General features: G+C 49.1%; 1 protein-coding gene across 1 annotated transcript; it reads right to left on the reverse strand.

The window, feature by feature from the left end:
• Positions 1-7,101: 7,101 nt before the first annotated feature.
• On the reverse strand, positions 7,102-14,471 carry IRX2 (iroquois homeobox 2). The gene is made up of 3 exons (XM_086966895.1): positions 13,990-14,471; positions 11,218-11,623; positions 7,102-8,193 (listed from the first exon to the last, which is right to left on the reverse strand). The coding sequence occupies exons 1-3, from the start codon at positions 14,266-14,268 to the stop codon at positions 7,490-7,492; spliced, it is 1,389 nt and encodes a 462-aa protein (XP_086823021.1). The 5' UTR covers positions 14,269-14,471; the 3' UTR covers positions 7,102-7,489.
• Between the last annotated feature and the right edge of the window lie 565 nt (positions 14,472-15,036).

Consider the following 15,036-nt stretch of genomic DNA (forward strand, 5'->3'; position numbering starts at 1 on the left):
TGCATCTCATAAACCTGCTCCTATGCATCTCACAAAACAGCTCCTGTGCATCTCATAAACCAGCTCCTATGCATCTCATAAACCAGCTCAGATGCATCTCATAAACCGGCTCCTATGCATCTCATAAACCAGCTCAGATGCATCTCATAAACCAGCTCCTATGCATCTCATAAACCAGCTTTTGTGCATCTCATAAACCTGCTCATATGCATCTCACAAACCAGCTCCTGTGCATCTCATAAACCAGCTCATGTGCATCTCATAAACCAGCTCCTATGCATCTCATAAACCAGCTCAGATTCATCTCATAAACCGGCTCCTATGCATCTCATAAACCAGCTCAGATGCATCTCATAAACCAGCTCCTATGCATCTCATAAACCAGCTTTTGTGCATCTCATAACCCTGCTCCTATGCATCTCACAAACCAGCTCCTGTGCATCTCATAAACCAGCTCAGATGCATCTCATAAACCAGCTCCTATGCATCTCATAAACCAGCTTTTGTGCATCTCATAAACCTGCTCCTATGCATCTCACAAACCAGCTCCTGTGCATCTCATAAACCAGCTCATGTGCATCTCATAAACCAGCTCAGATGCATCTCATAAACCGGCTCCTGTGCATCTCACAAACCGGCTTCTGTGTATCTCATAAACCAGCTCCTGTGCATCTCATAAACCAGCTCCTGTGCATCTCATGAACCACCTCCATTGCATCTCATAAACAAGCACATGGGCATCTCACAAATCGGCTCCTAAACATCTCATAAACCAGCTCCTATACATCTCATAGACCAGCTCCGATGCAATTCACAAACCAGCTCCTGTGCATCTCATAAACCAGCTCCTATGCGTCTCTTAAACCCGGTCCTGTGCAGCCCATAAACCATCTCCTATGCATCTCATGCACCAGCTCCTATGCATCTCATAAACCAGTTCCTATGCATCTGTTAAACCAGGTCCTGTGCATCCCATAAACCAGCTCCAACGCATCTCATAAACCATCTCCTATGCATCTCATGCACCAGCTCCTATGCATCTCATAAACCAGTTCCTATGCATCTCATAAACCAGCTCCAACGCATCTCATAAACCATCTCCTATGCATCTCATAAACCAGCGCATATGCATCGTATAACCCATATTCAATGCATCACAAACGACACAGATAACACATCTTGTAAACAAGCTCCTGTGCATGAAATAAAAAGGTTTCAAATGCACCCCCGAACCAACTCAATGACACCCCGTCATATAGTTCCATGTCACCTTTAATCCAATTCTAATTCTCAACCCCGAGCCAGCTCCAGTGTAGAGCGGCTTCCAGTGGCAGCCCCGGGTCCTGCTCCGAAGCGCCCCCTCCCCGCCTCGGGGAGCTCTCTGGAGCCTCTCCTCTCCACCCCGCGCCCGGCTTCCCCCGGGCCCGCTCTCGGGAGCACTTTAAACGCGCGCTTTGTACTTCTGGAAAGCAGCTTATCTCTCCCGCCTGCGGAAGGGTCGGCCTCCGTCTGCCGCGGGCTGGAGGCGCGCTGGGAAGCCAAATGTAATGGGGCTCGCTCCTGTGGCACCAAGGCCCCCCCCCCCCCCAAAAAAAAGAGAAGCACTCACCAGTCTGTAGTCAGACACGTGCTGGTCATTGCATTACATTCCGTCACGGTATGTCGTGTGTGGTGATATTGTTATGGTACGTATGTTACGGTGTTTTTTGTTGTCGTACGTTATGTCATAGTGTCTATTTATTTAGCTCCCTAAGCCTCCCTAATAGTGCCTAGAAGCCCTGGTGCTTATCGCGTGAGGTAACCTGAGGCCACAATCGTCGAAAGTGAGCCGTACCTCACAATACTTTCACCGAACACCTCCTGCGTGCTGCCACAGCCTCGACTGTGGTTTCTGAGGTAGAAAGCGCGCTCTCGGGCCGTCGTGTTTACTGTGTTTCGGTGCTGCGCCCTAAAGAGAAAAAAAAAACTCGAATCTGCTCGTTTTCTTTTTATTCTCTTCAATGACGTCTGCAAGTAATTCCAGTTGCTAACAGCACTGCCTAAATTATGGAAATCTTTCACAATCCCGCGTTCGTGCGAACTTCAGAGGAATGCCTGAGAATGTTCTTGTCTGGTCTTTGCCGCTTTGACGGTTTAATAACCTTGTGAATGATGATCGTACTCTTTAATTATTATTATTATTATTATTATTATTATTATTATTATTATTATTATTATTATTATTATTATTGTTATTATTATTATTATCATCATCATCATCATCCTTTCATGTTAAGAAACTGGAATCAGTTTAATCCCCGATGGTATTTTAAGAATTAACGCATTTATAAAAATCGTAGGTATAGTATATATATTTTTTTTAACAAGAGTGTCGACAAATGCAGTTGTTCCACTTCCTAAAGATAAACGGTCAAATGAAGGGGAAGTTGTCGTGGCTGTCCCAAACTCGACTCAGAGAACTGTCGTTGGACTCAAGCTGCTTGGCACGCGAGAACCCGTAAAAATAAATATAGTAAACCATGGCGATTTATATAAATTGGTGAGAAAATTCACCGTTTTTTGTCAATCGCCAACGGGGGTCGCCTCCAAATATTGTCGGTTTTAAATAAGGCTCGCGTGAAGCGGTTGGAGTTTTAATTCATCAACAGGGCTCTAAAATTCCGGGGCAGGTCTACTTCTATTTTGTTCTTTTCCGGCGCCTACCTCGATAATGTTTTTTCGGCTTGTTGGTAGAGTCATTTAGTAATTTGTAGAGCGAGGACACGAGCTCCTCCCTGAATGTCTGCCTTTCAATTGAAACGACGTCAGCCCAAGTTAAAATGCAGTCTGGCACTTCGAAATGCCCACAGTGAAACCTGGAGTCTGCTGAGGCTGTCACTCTGAGCTCTGTGTACAGACAGCAGGTCGCCCGGCAGCCCACGTGGGTGTCTGTCTTGCCAGACATCAGCTCAGTTCTCAATCACTCAGCACATACTAGCTACCACACCAATGTCTTTCTTTCTTTCTTTCTTTCTTTCTTTCTTTCTTTCTTTCTTTCTTTCTTTCTTTCTTTCCTTCCTTTCGTTCTTTCTTTCTTTCTTTCTTTCGTCCTTCTTTTCTTTCTTTCTTTCTTTCTTACAAATGGTTTCAACTGGAGTCAATGGGTTTAAGGAGTAGCTAGGGGGTCTGTGATAGAAATTGTGTTAGCACACTGTGAGCCATAGTGACGCATGTTTCTATTCCAACTGCTAGGTCTTTCCCGCGATCCAGACACGCCCTAGTGGGGTTCAAGCGAAGTTCGGAAAAGTGACACCTATGCGCTTACATCTATGTTTGTGGTGCTTAAACCAAGCTCCCTTTATATTAAATATTCCAAATGCAAAACGCCTGTCCTGCAGTGTGTGACAGGAATATGGTGCGAAATCAAGGCGTTTTTGATATCCCGATTCCTTGTAGCAGTGTCAATAATATAAACAAGCGCCTTGAAACGGTAGCATTGCGTAGGAAGCGCTATAGATATGAAGTTCTTCTTCTGTTTGCTCTGCGGTTAAATCTGATCTCCTTAGACAATGACACAGACCTCCCCTCTCTACAAGACCCTTTTTCACAGAGTGGTCTGAAGACCGGGACCAGGAGCCGCTCGAGTGTCCCCGAAGAGCCCCGAGCGGCCCCGAGAAGCGAGGCCCCGGCCCCGGGAGCTGCCCCGCCGGGAGCTCCCACTGCGCGCAGACTGCGCCCAATTCATCACCGCGTAGAATAGATGAGGCGCTTGGAAAACCAGCCGTGATTGATACGGGACCACAGCAGGAAGCAATTATTCTTGTAATACCCACTCCATTTATCTGCTGGGGGCGGGGTGGAAACGATACGCCCTTCTTTTCGTAATCTAAAGCAGCATTAAACACCGACTCTGGACGGAGTATGACAGGGTCTGTTGGTTTCTTTTCATAGCGACGCTGAGGTTTACATTGCTAGCAGGCTGGGGAGGAAGATGTGTGTGGATCTAACTATAGCTATATATTATCTCTCTCTCTCTCTCTCTCTCTCTCTCTCTCTCTCTCTCTCTCTCTCTCTCTATATATATATATATATATATATATATATATATATATATATATATATATATATATATATATATATATATCACAAGACGTATCTTAGTGCACAACAACAAAAATATTAGCAACAGAGAACACCATAGGCTTGCCAGTAGAGCAGAGATAACAGACGGTAGTGAGCTTTTTGAACTAAACATATAAAGTCACCAGCTTGGGAAACACAACAGACTGTTCTTAAATTGGTAAGCATTCAAATGTTATTTGCTTCAAAATACAGTCATGAAATTGGAAGAGGCTTAACTTGTCGAGCAGGTATCACTGTTAATAAAAAATGCATTATGCGTAAAATACATACTTGCATATGTAGTGTCTAATTGCGCATACCGCATTGCAAATAGTACTCTCTCTCTTTCTCTCTCTCGGCTTTAGGACATAAATTACCAGCATTTAAAAAACACACATTTCATTTTTTCTGTAAATCAGCAAGTCTTTAAAACAATCGTAGGAGGGAATTAAATTACTGGCTAAAACCAGATAAGCGTAACAAATGTATTATTCGAAAAATGTATTTGCTCCTCCGGTCTACAGCATAGGTTGCAAACATTTGTAAACAGCGTACATTCTATTTGAAAATTCAAGAAAGCACACGTTTTCAAAAAGATATTCTTATGTAAACATTTTTTCCCGTTCACTTTGCTAACATCGCGCTATACAAAGATCGGTTATTAAAGAAATAACAATGTACACCTTCTTGTTGCAGACTCTTCTCAGTTTATTTACAATTCAAGATATAAATTAGTAGAGAATGCTCGGTCATTAACCGGCAAAGATTGTGTCACCATTAACGTTTCAAAATGAAAAAAATCAGGTGGAGCGGTTTCCCGTTTATTTACAAAACAAAGTGTCACGTTCATTGCAATACAACTTGCATATGTAACTACGAAGTTTCCTCGTCGCCATTGTTATAAAAATAAATATCAAATTTTGTGTCTCTGTTAGTTTGTAAGCACTTCAGTTCTCAGATCACATTGTATCTCTACTGTACACACATTTTTTTTAGAAATAACGTTCAGAATTACACCCAGCCAAACTATGGGGCTGTGACAACACCGTGGCAAAGAAGTGCTCGTGGTATCCTGAGAGTCGAAGAGATTTCTACGTTCCGAAAGTCACAGAAGCGGAATCTATACTAGACAACAGTGCTGCTAGTGCGGTGAACAATTCCGAGTGCAGAAGCTGGAATCCTTGGGGTTAATGTGCGCAGTGCGCAGTGCCCTGTGCTCTCTCTCTGCAGCTCGGCTGTGCTGTCGTGGGGTTTAGAGAGGCGAGGTCTGTGTTTAGCTCAGGAAGAGGCAAGGGACGTGGGTCTATTTATCTAGAGCAATTGTGACACCTACCTGTGGACTGAGGAAAAACGCAGACCTTGAAAGCCACCCCGCCTTTGCGTCCAATTCATGCCCACTCTGAGCTTAAAATCTGCCCCCCAATTGTAAATGACGGGCTTTGGAATAACAGTAAACTTAGAAATGAAAAACCGAAACTTGAAAGTCGGCCATAAGCTGCTCTGGGAACTCTCCATTAGGTAATTGACTTCCATAGTGTCCTGCAGTGACCTATTGCAGAGCAGGTCAGAGGTCATCTATTGTAGATTGAGCCTCTGACCAGAGCAGATAGAGAGCTGCAGCTGTTTATTTTTTTACTCGAGGCTGGGACTCTGAATGACTCTAAGTTGGTATGATTTCCATTTGGGAACAGGTTACAAGATAATGTGGATTTTAAGAGGTAGGAGTGTAAACATCCCTGGTTTGTTTGTGTGTGTGCGCGTGCCTAATGCCCCAACATCTGCCAATGAAAGAACCATACAAATGTAGCATACGGGGTTTCTCTGTGATTTACAATACACCGATTGTGAACATATCCACTGGGATCAAACATTGAATTGGACTACCAACATGATGGCTATTTCTGAAATAAAGCCACCTCGGTGCAGGCCTCTACCTTCACCAGGCCCACGGCTGCGATCAGAGGTCGAGTGGGCGGGGCCTACGAAGTCCGTCCCTGCTGCACCCACCATCACGGCTCCCATACTTATTTTTTATGCGGTGCCGCCGCTGCTGCGATCTATATACTTCTAAGTAATCGCCTTATTTGTAAGTAATATGATTACTTTTGTACAATAAATAATCGTTGCTGGCTACGGTGGAGTTGTTCACAGCAACCTTGAAGGGCTGGGGCCTATCAGAGGCAAGCTGCGGCACAAAGCCACAGAGGAGCGTGAAGCCGGAATCAAGTGATCTGTTTTCTAATCAGCCTCACAGGTAATGGAGCAGGAAATGAGGGCTAAGCGAGGCCGCAGCAGCGCCGGAGCGCGTGGGAGCCTCGTCCCAGCTGGCAGAGGGAGCCCCCCTGGGCCTCGATGCCAGGCCCTGCCCTGGGCAGCGCCTCTGGGGCCGAACTGCTGCCGCGCACAGGCCAGGGGCACCTGTCAAAGGGCTGCAGTCAGTTAGTCACAGGGCACGGCCAGCTAACTACTTTAAAGCCCCACGGCAGAGCGCCCCCCTCCCCAGCCCAGTCGCCCCGCCCGCAGCAGTGCGGGCTACGTGGGTGGAAACGTCGCTTCTTAATCTGTAACAGACAAACATTATATAAATATATATATATATATATATATATATATATATATATATATATATATATATATATATATATATATATATATATATATATACTGTCATGTACCTTTTTTTATCCCTCCATATATAGTTTATGTCATGCCGTATTATTCCATGTGTGAAGTTTGTGTAACCCACAATCTGCGAGGCAGTAAACAATCGTGTGGATTTCCTTTTATTCCGATAATTAACTGAAGTGTTACCATTACTACATAGTACTAAATGGATGTTGTACAGTTGTGTGTGTATGTGTGTGTGTGTGTGTGTATATATGTATATATATATATATATATATATATATATATATATATATATATATATATATATATATCACACATACACGCACGCACACTGTGCACCTGTCTGCACACACAGAGGTGCATTCAGTCACAGCTGATTCGCATTGCTGAAAATAAATATAAAACGGTAATATGTGAGATAAGAGTCACTGGTGCCTATATCCACCTTTACTTTGCCATCTGAATCATTGTGGCTTCAAGTATACCATGTACTCGCACAATAAACAGCATGTGTGATTAAAGGGGACACCCCACTCTCGAGGCCTGGCACTCTCCCAGCGAGCAGACAAATAAATACCCTAGTGCACTCTATGTTGCAGTCTGTATAAAAGTAATGCACATACAAAAGAGGCGTGTCTAGAGATGTCTCAGAACTTCCTTCGAGTTAAAAAGCCAATTTAGTGTGAAAGTTCCACCCTGCTGAGCTTGCCGGGTGTTGGGGTGAGAGCACAGCCGGGAGGGTCGAGGGCTCACACAGCGGCTAGAGGACCGGCTCACCTTTTTTGGGCTCATAGCTGGGGGCCCGGAAGTGCTGCTCTGACTGGCGGGAGTCCTGGGCCTGCTTGAGGGCCGCGCCCGTGGTGATGACCGTCTGGCCCAGACCCTCCCCCGAGGCCATGGCCGCCTGGCTGTACCTCAGCAGACCCTGGCTCTGCAGCGCCGCGTTGAAGCTGCCATAGTTTGTGTAGTTGCCGTAAAACGGCGACGTGTAGTAAATGTGTCGTCCTAGGAGGGAAGAGGGGGAGTAGGCCGCGCCGGTGGAGGTGGGGCACAGGGCGGCTGAGGGGCAGCTCTGGCCCAGGCCCTGCTGCTTCACGTCCGAGGTGGCGATTTCCGCCAGAGACCAGAGCTTGGGCTTGACAGTCTGCACCTGGGGACCGGGGGAGGTGGCGCTGCTCAGAGCCGTCCTGTGTGGGGTCCTCGCCATGTCCTCCCTCTGCTGCTGGCTGCCGAGGAGCACACCCTCCACCCCGTGCAGCGGCGACGCCGGGATGTGCCTGGTGCTGGGCAGGTCCTGGTCCTCCTCCACCTCGTCGTCGTCCTCGTCGTCGTCGTCCTCGTACTTGTCCTTGGACTCGGACCCGGACTCGCAGAGGCGGCCCCCGGGTCTGCAGGGCCCCTTCTCGCCGTCGGACTCCGCCGAGCAGGAGTGGTCGGTCATGGAGTCCACGTGCAGGCTGATGCCTAGAGGAGAGAAAAGCAAGAAGGCCATGGTCAGCGCTGGGTGTTTGGTGCAACGACATTCATCAACATCAGCCGCGGAATGCGCCTAGGGGTGCGTGCGAGAGGTCACCTAGGGTGAGGTGGGGCCCTTCAGCCAATCGGGGACTGTACCCCACTGCCTCGGGGGTGTGCAAGAGGTCACCTAGGGTGAGATGGGGCCCTTCGGCCAATCAGGGACTGTACCCCACTGCCTCAGGGTGTGTGCAAGAGGTCACCTAGGGTGAGGTGGGGCCCTTCAGCCAATCAGGGACTGTACCCCACTGCCTCAGGGTGTGTGCAAGAGGTCACCTAGGGTGAGGTGGGGCCCTTCAGCCAATCAGGGACTGTACCCCACTGCCTCGGGGGGGTGTGTGCAAGAGGTCACGTAGGGTGAGGTGGGGCCCTTCAGCCAATCAGGGACTGTTCCCTACTGCCTCAGGGTGTGTGCAAGAGGTCACGTAGGGTGAGGTGGGGCCCTTCAGCCAATCAGGGACTGTACCCCACTGCCTCGGGGGGGTGCAAGAGGTCACCTAGGGTGAGATGGGGCCCTTCGGCCAATCAGGGACTGTACCCCACTGCCTCAGGGTGTGTGCAAGAGGTCACCTAGGGTGAGGTGGGGCCCTTCAGCCAATCAGGGACTGTACCCCACTGCCTCAGGGTGTGTGCAAGAGGTCACCTAGGGTGAGGTGGGGCCCTTCAGCCAATCAGGGACTGTTTCCCACTGCCTCAGGGTGTGTGTGCAAGAGGTCACGTAGGGTGAGGTGGGGCCCTTCAGCCAATCAGGGACTGTTTCCCACTGCCTCAGGGGGTGTGTGCAAGGGGTCACCCAGGGTGAAGTGTGGGCCCTTCAGCCAATTTCGTACGTGATCGCCACTCTCTCAAGAAGTGTGTGCAGGCCCCTTCAGCCAATCACATACTGCCCGCCACTGCCTGTGTGCAAGAGGTCAACTAGGGTGAGGTGAGGCCCTTCAGCCAATCAGAGACTGTCTGTCTCAGGGGGTATGTGAGCACAGAGGTCACCTAGGTTGAGGTGCAAGCCCCTTCAGCCAATCAGGGACTGTCCCGCCACTGCCTCGGTTTGTGTGTGCAAGAGGTTATCTAGGGTGAGGTGGGGCCCTTCAGCCAATCACGGACGAGACCGCCACTCTCTCAAGGGGTGTGTGCAATAGGTCACCTACTGTACTGTGTAGGCCCCTTCAGCCAATCACTGACTGCCCGCCACTGCCTAGGGTGTGTGTGCAAGAGGTCAACTAGGGTGAGGTTGGCCCCTTCATCTAATAACGGACTGTCTCACCACTGCCTCAATGGTGTGTGGTGCCCAAGGAACGGGATTTATTAGTCGCCTGTTCAGAATGGAACCTCTGATATTTATAGAAGTCCATTCCTAAATACAGAACTGCCAATACCAGAATTCTGGGGTTAAATACACGGAGCTGACACTGACCGCTTGAGTTGCCTTGGCCTGCATCGGATGTTAGAGCCTGTGTTGCACCATCGGAGCCATTGGACCCCCCCCCCCTCCCATCCCACGGGTTGGGGTGCAGAAGGCCATTGACTTATTGTCCCCGATACCACCGCACCTGATTGGTTCTTGCTAGCTACGACCCCGATAAGTACCCGGGTGACGTGTAGTTGTTCTGATGCTACTTGCATCCTTCCAAATATGCAGCAGGCCGGGCCCCTCGGGTCTAACAGCGATTGGTGGTATATTTTTAATTATAATTATTTTATTATGGGGTCTGTTGCTTTAAGAAGCATGGCAGTCTGTCTGTCATCGTGCACGTGTCTCAGATTCATGTGAATAGCTCCCGCAGATCAGTTTTTTGTATTTTTTTTTACTTCTGTTTTCTTGACTTCTTATACTTTCACTTTTGCTTCGGTCACACTTGTGCCAGATTTTAGGATGGGCGAATAACACATTGATGTTAAAACATGTGAGATAACAGTTGTCTCCCTTTTCTGGTGTGTGTGGGCGCGCGCAACTTATTATAAGATAGATGATAATTAATGGGGAATAACGTGAATAGATAGGTTTGCACCAACTTTCTTCGGTATAACCTGTTGGACATAGTTGTGCATGGACAATAACTGCCCGATACCAGCTTCTGATAACCGCTTGTGCAAATCTATGGACAAGCAATTTGCACTCGATTCATACCATAATCTGAGCAGTTCTTAAACAGGCCAGTTATTATTTTCTCTAGTTTGGGACTTTTCACTAGGCTTGCGTGACTTCACTAGAAGGTTGGTTTAGACTCTCGAGGAAGGACTTTTTGGCACTGGCAGCCGCGCGCACATTATACACGGTACTGTTTGGTCCACGAACATATCGTCATCTTTTAATGGGGCATATAATTACTGTTGCAAAATTGATATTATTGCACGCAGAATATGGACACAACTTAACTAAGCATCTCGGTTCATATTTCTTAAAGCCCTTAAAAAAATCCCAAGCACGTTTGCACTGGGCGTTTTGCATCCGATCTTTACACAAAGACGTGTAAATGGGTAATATGGAATTAATGGGTAAAATCTACACATTATCTGGACCACGTTAAACAAAAGAGAAGCTAAACCAGTGTGCAGAGGACACAAGTATCCAATGCCCAGTGCGAGAAACTGATCCATTCTGGGTTTTCTCTGAAACCTGGTACCCACAGATCTGTTTTCTCGTGGTGCGCACAGGACTAGAAGTGCCAGAATTCAAAGAAAAAGCACAGGGCGCATCGCCTCTTCATACCTGTGACTTGTTTTTGAGGCTGAGCAGAATACTGCATTTGGCAATTTATTTAGCGCATTGTATACTCTACAGTGCCAGGAAAGATCAAGGCGCTTTAATTATTTGTAAGGAAATATGGGAAACATGACCCGCGATTTGTGATGAAATGTGTGACTCGCCTCGCCGAGTGGCATCAACCAGGCCTCCGGTGACACCAGTGGGCGAGACGTTGCGTGTCTGTGTGTGTGTGTGGGGGGGGGGGGGGGGGTGCAACTGCAGACTCTCACCTTCGTCCTCGGCCGAGGCCTCGTTGCTCTCCTGCCCCTTGTCGGAGGCCCCCTCCTTGCCCCGCTCGCCCTCGCCCTCCTCCTCGTCCTCGTCTTCGCTCTTGTTCCGCGGGGCCCAGGTCATCTTGTTCTCCTTCTTGAGCCGCCGCCGGGCGTTGGCGAACCAGGTGGACACCTGGGTGAGGGTCATCTTGGTGATGATGGCCAGCATGATCTTCTCGCCCTTGGTGGGGTAGGGGTTCTTGCGGTGCTCCTGCAGCCAGGCCTTCAGGGTGGCCGTGGCGTCCCGGGTGGCGTTCTTGCGGTAGGCCGGGTCGTTCAGCTGGTACGGGTAGGCCGGGCTGCCGTAGGGGTGGTAGCTGATGGCACCGGTCATGCCAGTGGCGTGGGCATCGTACGGGGACCCCTTCAAAGCAAAGACAGAGTTCATGTGAGTGGGACCTCCATTTTACGTGACGTCAGCCACCAATAAAACATTTCATGACACCGAATATGACATCATACAGTCTAGAATATACCAGTGAACGCATTATTTAGCATCCTTATTTGCAGAAACATAGCTTCACCAAAAGTAAAAAAGCTGAGCAAAGCCTATTTTTTTTATTATTTGCCTTTGCATGCGATTGTTTGTGTTTTCAAATTCATATTTTGGCAGGTCGGGCTCAATAGGAGACTATCGGGTGCTTTTAGTCGAATTACATGTTTCCGTTTGTGTCTCGAATGCAGTGCCTGGACTGCAGATTACGCATATCTCTATGTCCCTCTCGCCAAAAGTGCAAAAGGGATCTCTCATCCCCACCCCCTGCTCCCTCTTTACCACAGAGGACCTCTGACAAAAGCCCCCTCTTAGCCATTCAGCGCCCCAGCGCATGGAGAATCCGATTTACAAATCAGAAGAAATGCAGCGTTTCGAATTGCTGAAATGCGGCGCAATTAGCATTTTAATGCGGCTCTTTTCGGCGCTTTAAGTTGGCCGTGCAGCAGGGGGATGCCGAGGTCCAGGCTGGTGGCGGACAGGCGAGGGTGCCGGGGCCTTGGGAGAGCCTTGGGTAACTTCCCAGGTGCCAGGCTGGCGTCTAGGCGCGCGGAGAGCTGTTCGGCCTACTGCAGTCAGAGCCAGTGCCAGTCCACCAGCCCAGGGCCGCTGCAGGGCAGCAGGAACCCCTCACTTTCAGAGCTTTCCTTTCACTGCCCAGTGGCACTCGCAGAGTCGGGTTTCCATTTAATGGGGAAGCGCGGTTATTGAGTCTGGGCGCTAAGAAAGAGGAACCAACAAAATATCGCGTTTCCTTTTAACGAGGTAAATATAAACAATGACTTTTAGGCTGGGTGCCACACAGCTGGGTGGTACTGGCCCGAACGCCCTCCCGATAACAAATAGAGCGCCAACCACAGGCCCGGAGTGACAGAGGTGGGTAGGTTAATGCGCACAATTCACCTCACGAAACAAGCAGGCCGTGCGGGGCTCAGCCAAGGTGGAACTGAAGAGGCGATGTATGGAGCAATAGTAGCGAAATATACTGATATTATCAGAAAATACCCCAATTTACGGCCTCGGTGGATATTGCACAAAACACCAGGGCCCAGTCACAGAAATGATAAGTATGAGGCGCGCGAGCGCCCGCGCAGTTAAACCGCCTCAGAACTCCCAGAGAGACCAGCTTAGTATCACCTTTTATTATAAATGCACGAGCATGCATTAACGTATGCAAATGCATATCTGCACACGGATGCGTACTGTATATTTACATCAATGCTCCTTTCAGAATAACTCTATAAATGACATCGCTCCCTTTAAATATATGTTTACGGGTATATATGCACGTGCTCATACTTATTTTTATGTGTTTCTAAATATATTCATTCAATTTTCATGCTCGAATAATATACTGTAAAACACATTGGCTTAAGAAATGAGTACGTATAATAGTATACACTCATACAAATATGTACATAGGTATCTTTATGCATGTATATAGATGCACTTTACATACACCTGCATGTACATGCATGTAAATGTATATATATATATATATATATATATATATATATATATATATATATATATATATACATGCATGTAAATGTATATATATATATATATATATATATATATATATATATATATATATATATATATATATACACACGCACAGTTATACACACAAATGACAGAAAATGCATTCCGACCTACACAGAGATGCATGGATTATGTACTCGCACACATACGAGCGCATACATACTCACATTTATACATTATAAACATAATACACATGCGTTCATATACACATACAGAAGTATGCACATGATACGTTGTGCTTATATATAAGCCTAGCCACACACATGCATCCGATACATATACGCGCCAAGGTTTGCATATACAAGTATATAATACACACGCATTCCATAAGTATGTGCCGAAACATAGGCATGCCGACACCTATGATTCCTGTATGCACACACTTCTGTACGCATGCGACATGTAAGCTCATGCACACCTTTGAAAGAACACACACACGACCCATATATTCATACACGTGCGCTCGCACATGAATCATACAAGATGGGCACATTTGACACACTCACTTCTATGCATATTGGAATGACCTCGCGCTCAGGCCCACGTATGATACATATTTGCATGAGCACACGTGCACACAACTGTGACACATATATGATCATTCATGTGCTCCCTTCCACCGTGCATGCGTCCTATGCCAGCCCCGCCGGGCACCAGCGGCGCCCTGGCACCACCGCCGTCCCCGGACTCACCATGTAGGCTGGGAATGCTGCTCCGGCCGCGGGGTCCCCTCCGGCCCCGGAGTAGTGCAGCGAGCCCCCGAAGCCCGCGGCCGCCGCCGCCGCAGCCGCAGCCTGGGCGCTGAACGCCGCCGCCGAGCCCGGGTAGGGGCTGAAGGCCGAGCCCGAGGAGGCGGCGGCGGAGCGGGCCAGCAGCTCGTCCCCGCCCCGGGCGGCCCCGTAGGCTGCCGGGCAGGAGTAGAGCGCCAGGGAGCCGGGCGGCTGGTAGAGGTAGCCCTGCGGGTAGGACATGGCGGGGGTGGCCGGGGCTGCAGGGGGTGTCGGGGCGCACGGGTCCTCTCACGGGTGCCGAGGGGGCAGCGGGGGGCGCCGGGGGCCCAGGGGGTGCATGCTGCGGGGGCTGTGCCAGCCTCTGCTCCGCTCTCGGACTGGACACCTTCCACGGGGAGGAGGCGAGTGCGAGGACTTGGAGTTTCCGAGGAGCGCTGGGGAGCCGGCCGGCCGTCACTGCTCCTCATCTGCATGTGTGCGGGGCCCGCCCTCGCCTCCCTCCTCCCGCACACACGCCTCCTCCAGAGAAAGGGCACATGGAGGAGAGGAGCGGGGCGAGGGGGGCGGGGGAGGGATGGCACAGGGGGAGCGAGGAGAGGGAGTCGAGGCGCTGGCGTCAGAGAGACACTGGGCAATGGAAGCGGAAGTGTGTGTGGGGGTAAGTATGAGTGCCCTCCGATTCAAGAGCCAGCTGTAAAGAAGACGGGGCGCCGTTCTAAACCACCAGACCTCCCATCAGATGCATCCCTGGCAATCAAAGTTCACCCACAGAGATGACAGCAACTTGACTGGCCCATGTGAGGTGGAGCTCTAGGATGTACACTAGCCATGTGCAGAGCTGTGGCCTGCGAACTGGCCCAAGTGCAGAGCTGTGGGCTGCGCACTGACCCATGTGCAGAGGAGCTGTACTGGCCCATATGCAGAAGAGCCGTAGACAGCACATTGGCGCATGTGCAGAGTAGCTGTAGGCTGCACACTGCCCTATGTGCAGAAGAGCTGTAGGCTGTA

Source organism: Lissotriton vulgaris, chromosome 4_1, assembly GCF_964263255.1.
Source record: "Lissotriton vulgaris chromosome 4_1, aLisVul1.2, whole genome shotgun sequence".
NCBI lineage: Eukaryota > Metazoa > Chordata > Amphibia > Caudata > Salamandridae > Lissotriton > Lissotriton vulgaris.

What these genes read in the sequence shown, in the direction of transcription:
- IRX2 (XM_086966895.1), bottom strand. Translation starts at nt 14,268, where the DNA reads ATGTCCTACCCGCAGGGCTACCTCTACCAGCCGCCCGGCTCCCTGGCG. An exon ending in CAGCATTCCCAGCCTACATG is followed by an intron (nt 11,624 to 13,989) that starts GTGAGTCCGGGG and finishes TTTGCTTTGAAG; the next exon opens with GGGTCCCCGTACGATGCCCA. An exon ending in GGCCTCGGCCGAGGACGAAG is followed by an intron (nt 8,194 to 11,217) that starts GTGAGAGTCTGC and finishes TCTCTCCTCTAG; the next exon opens with GCATCAGCCTGCACGTGGAC.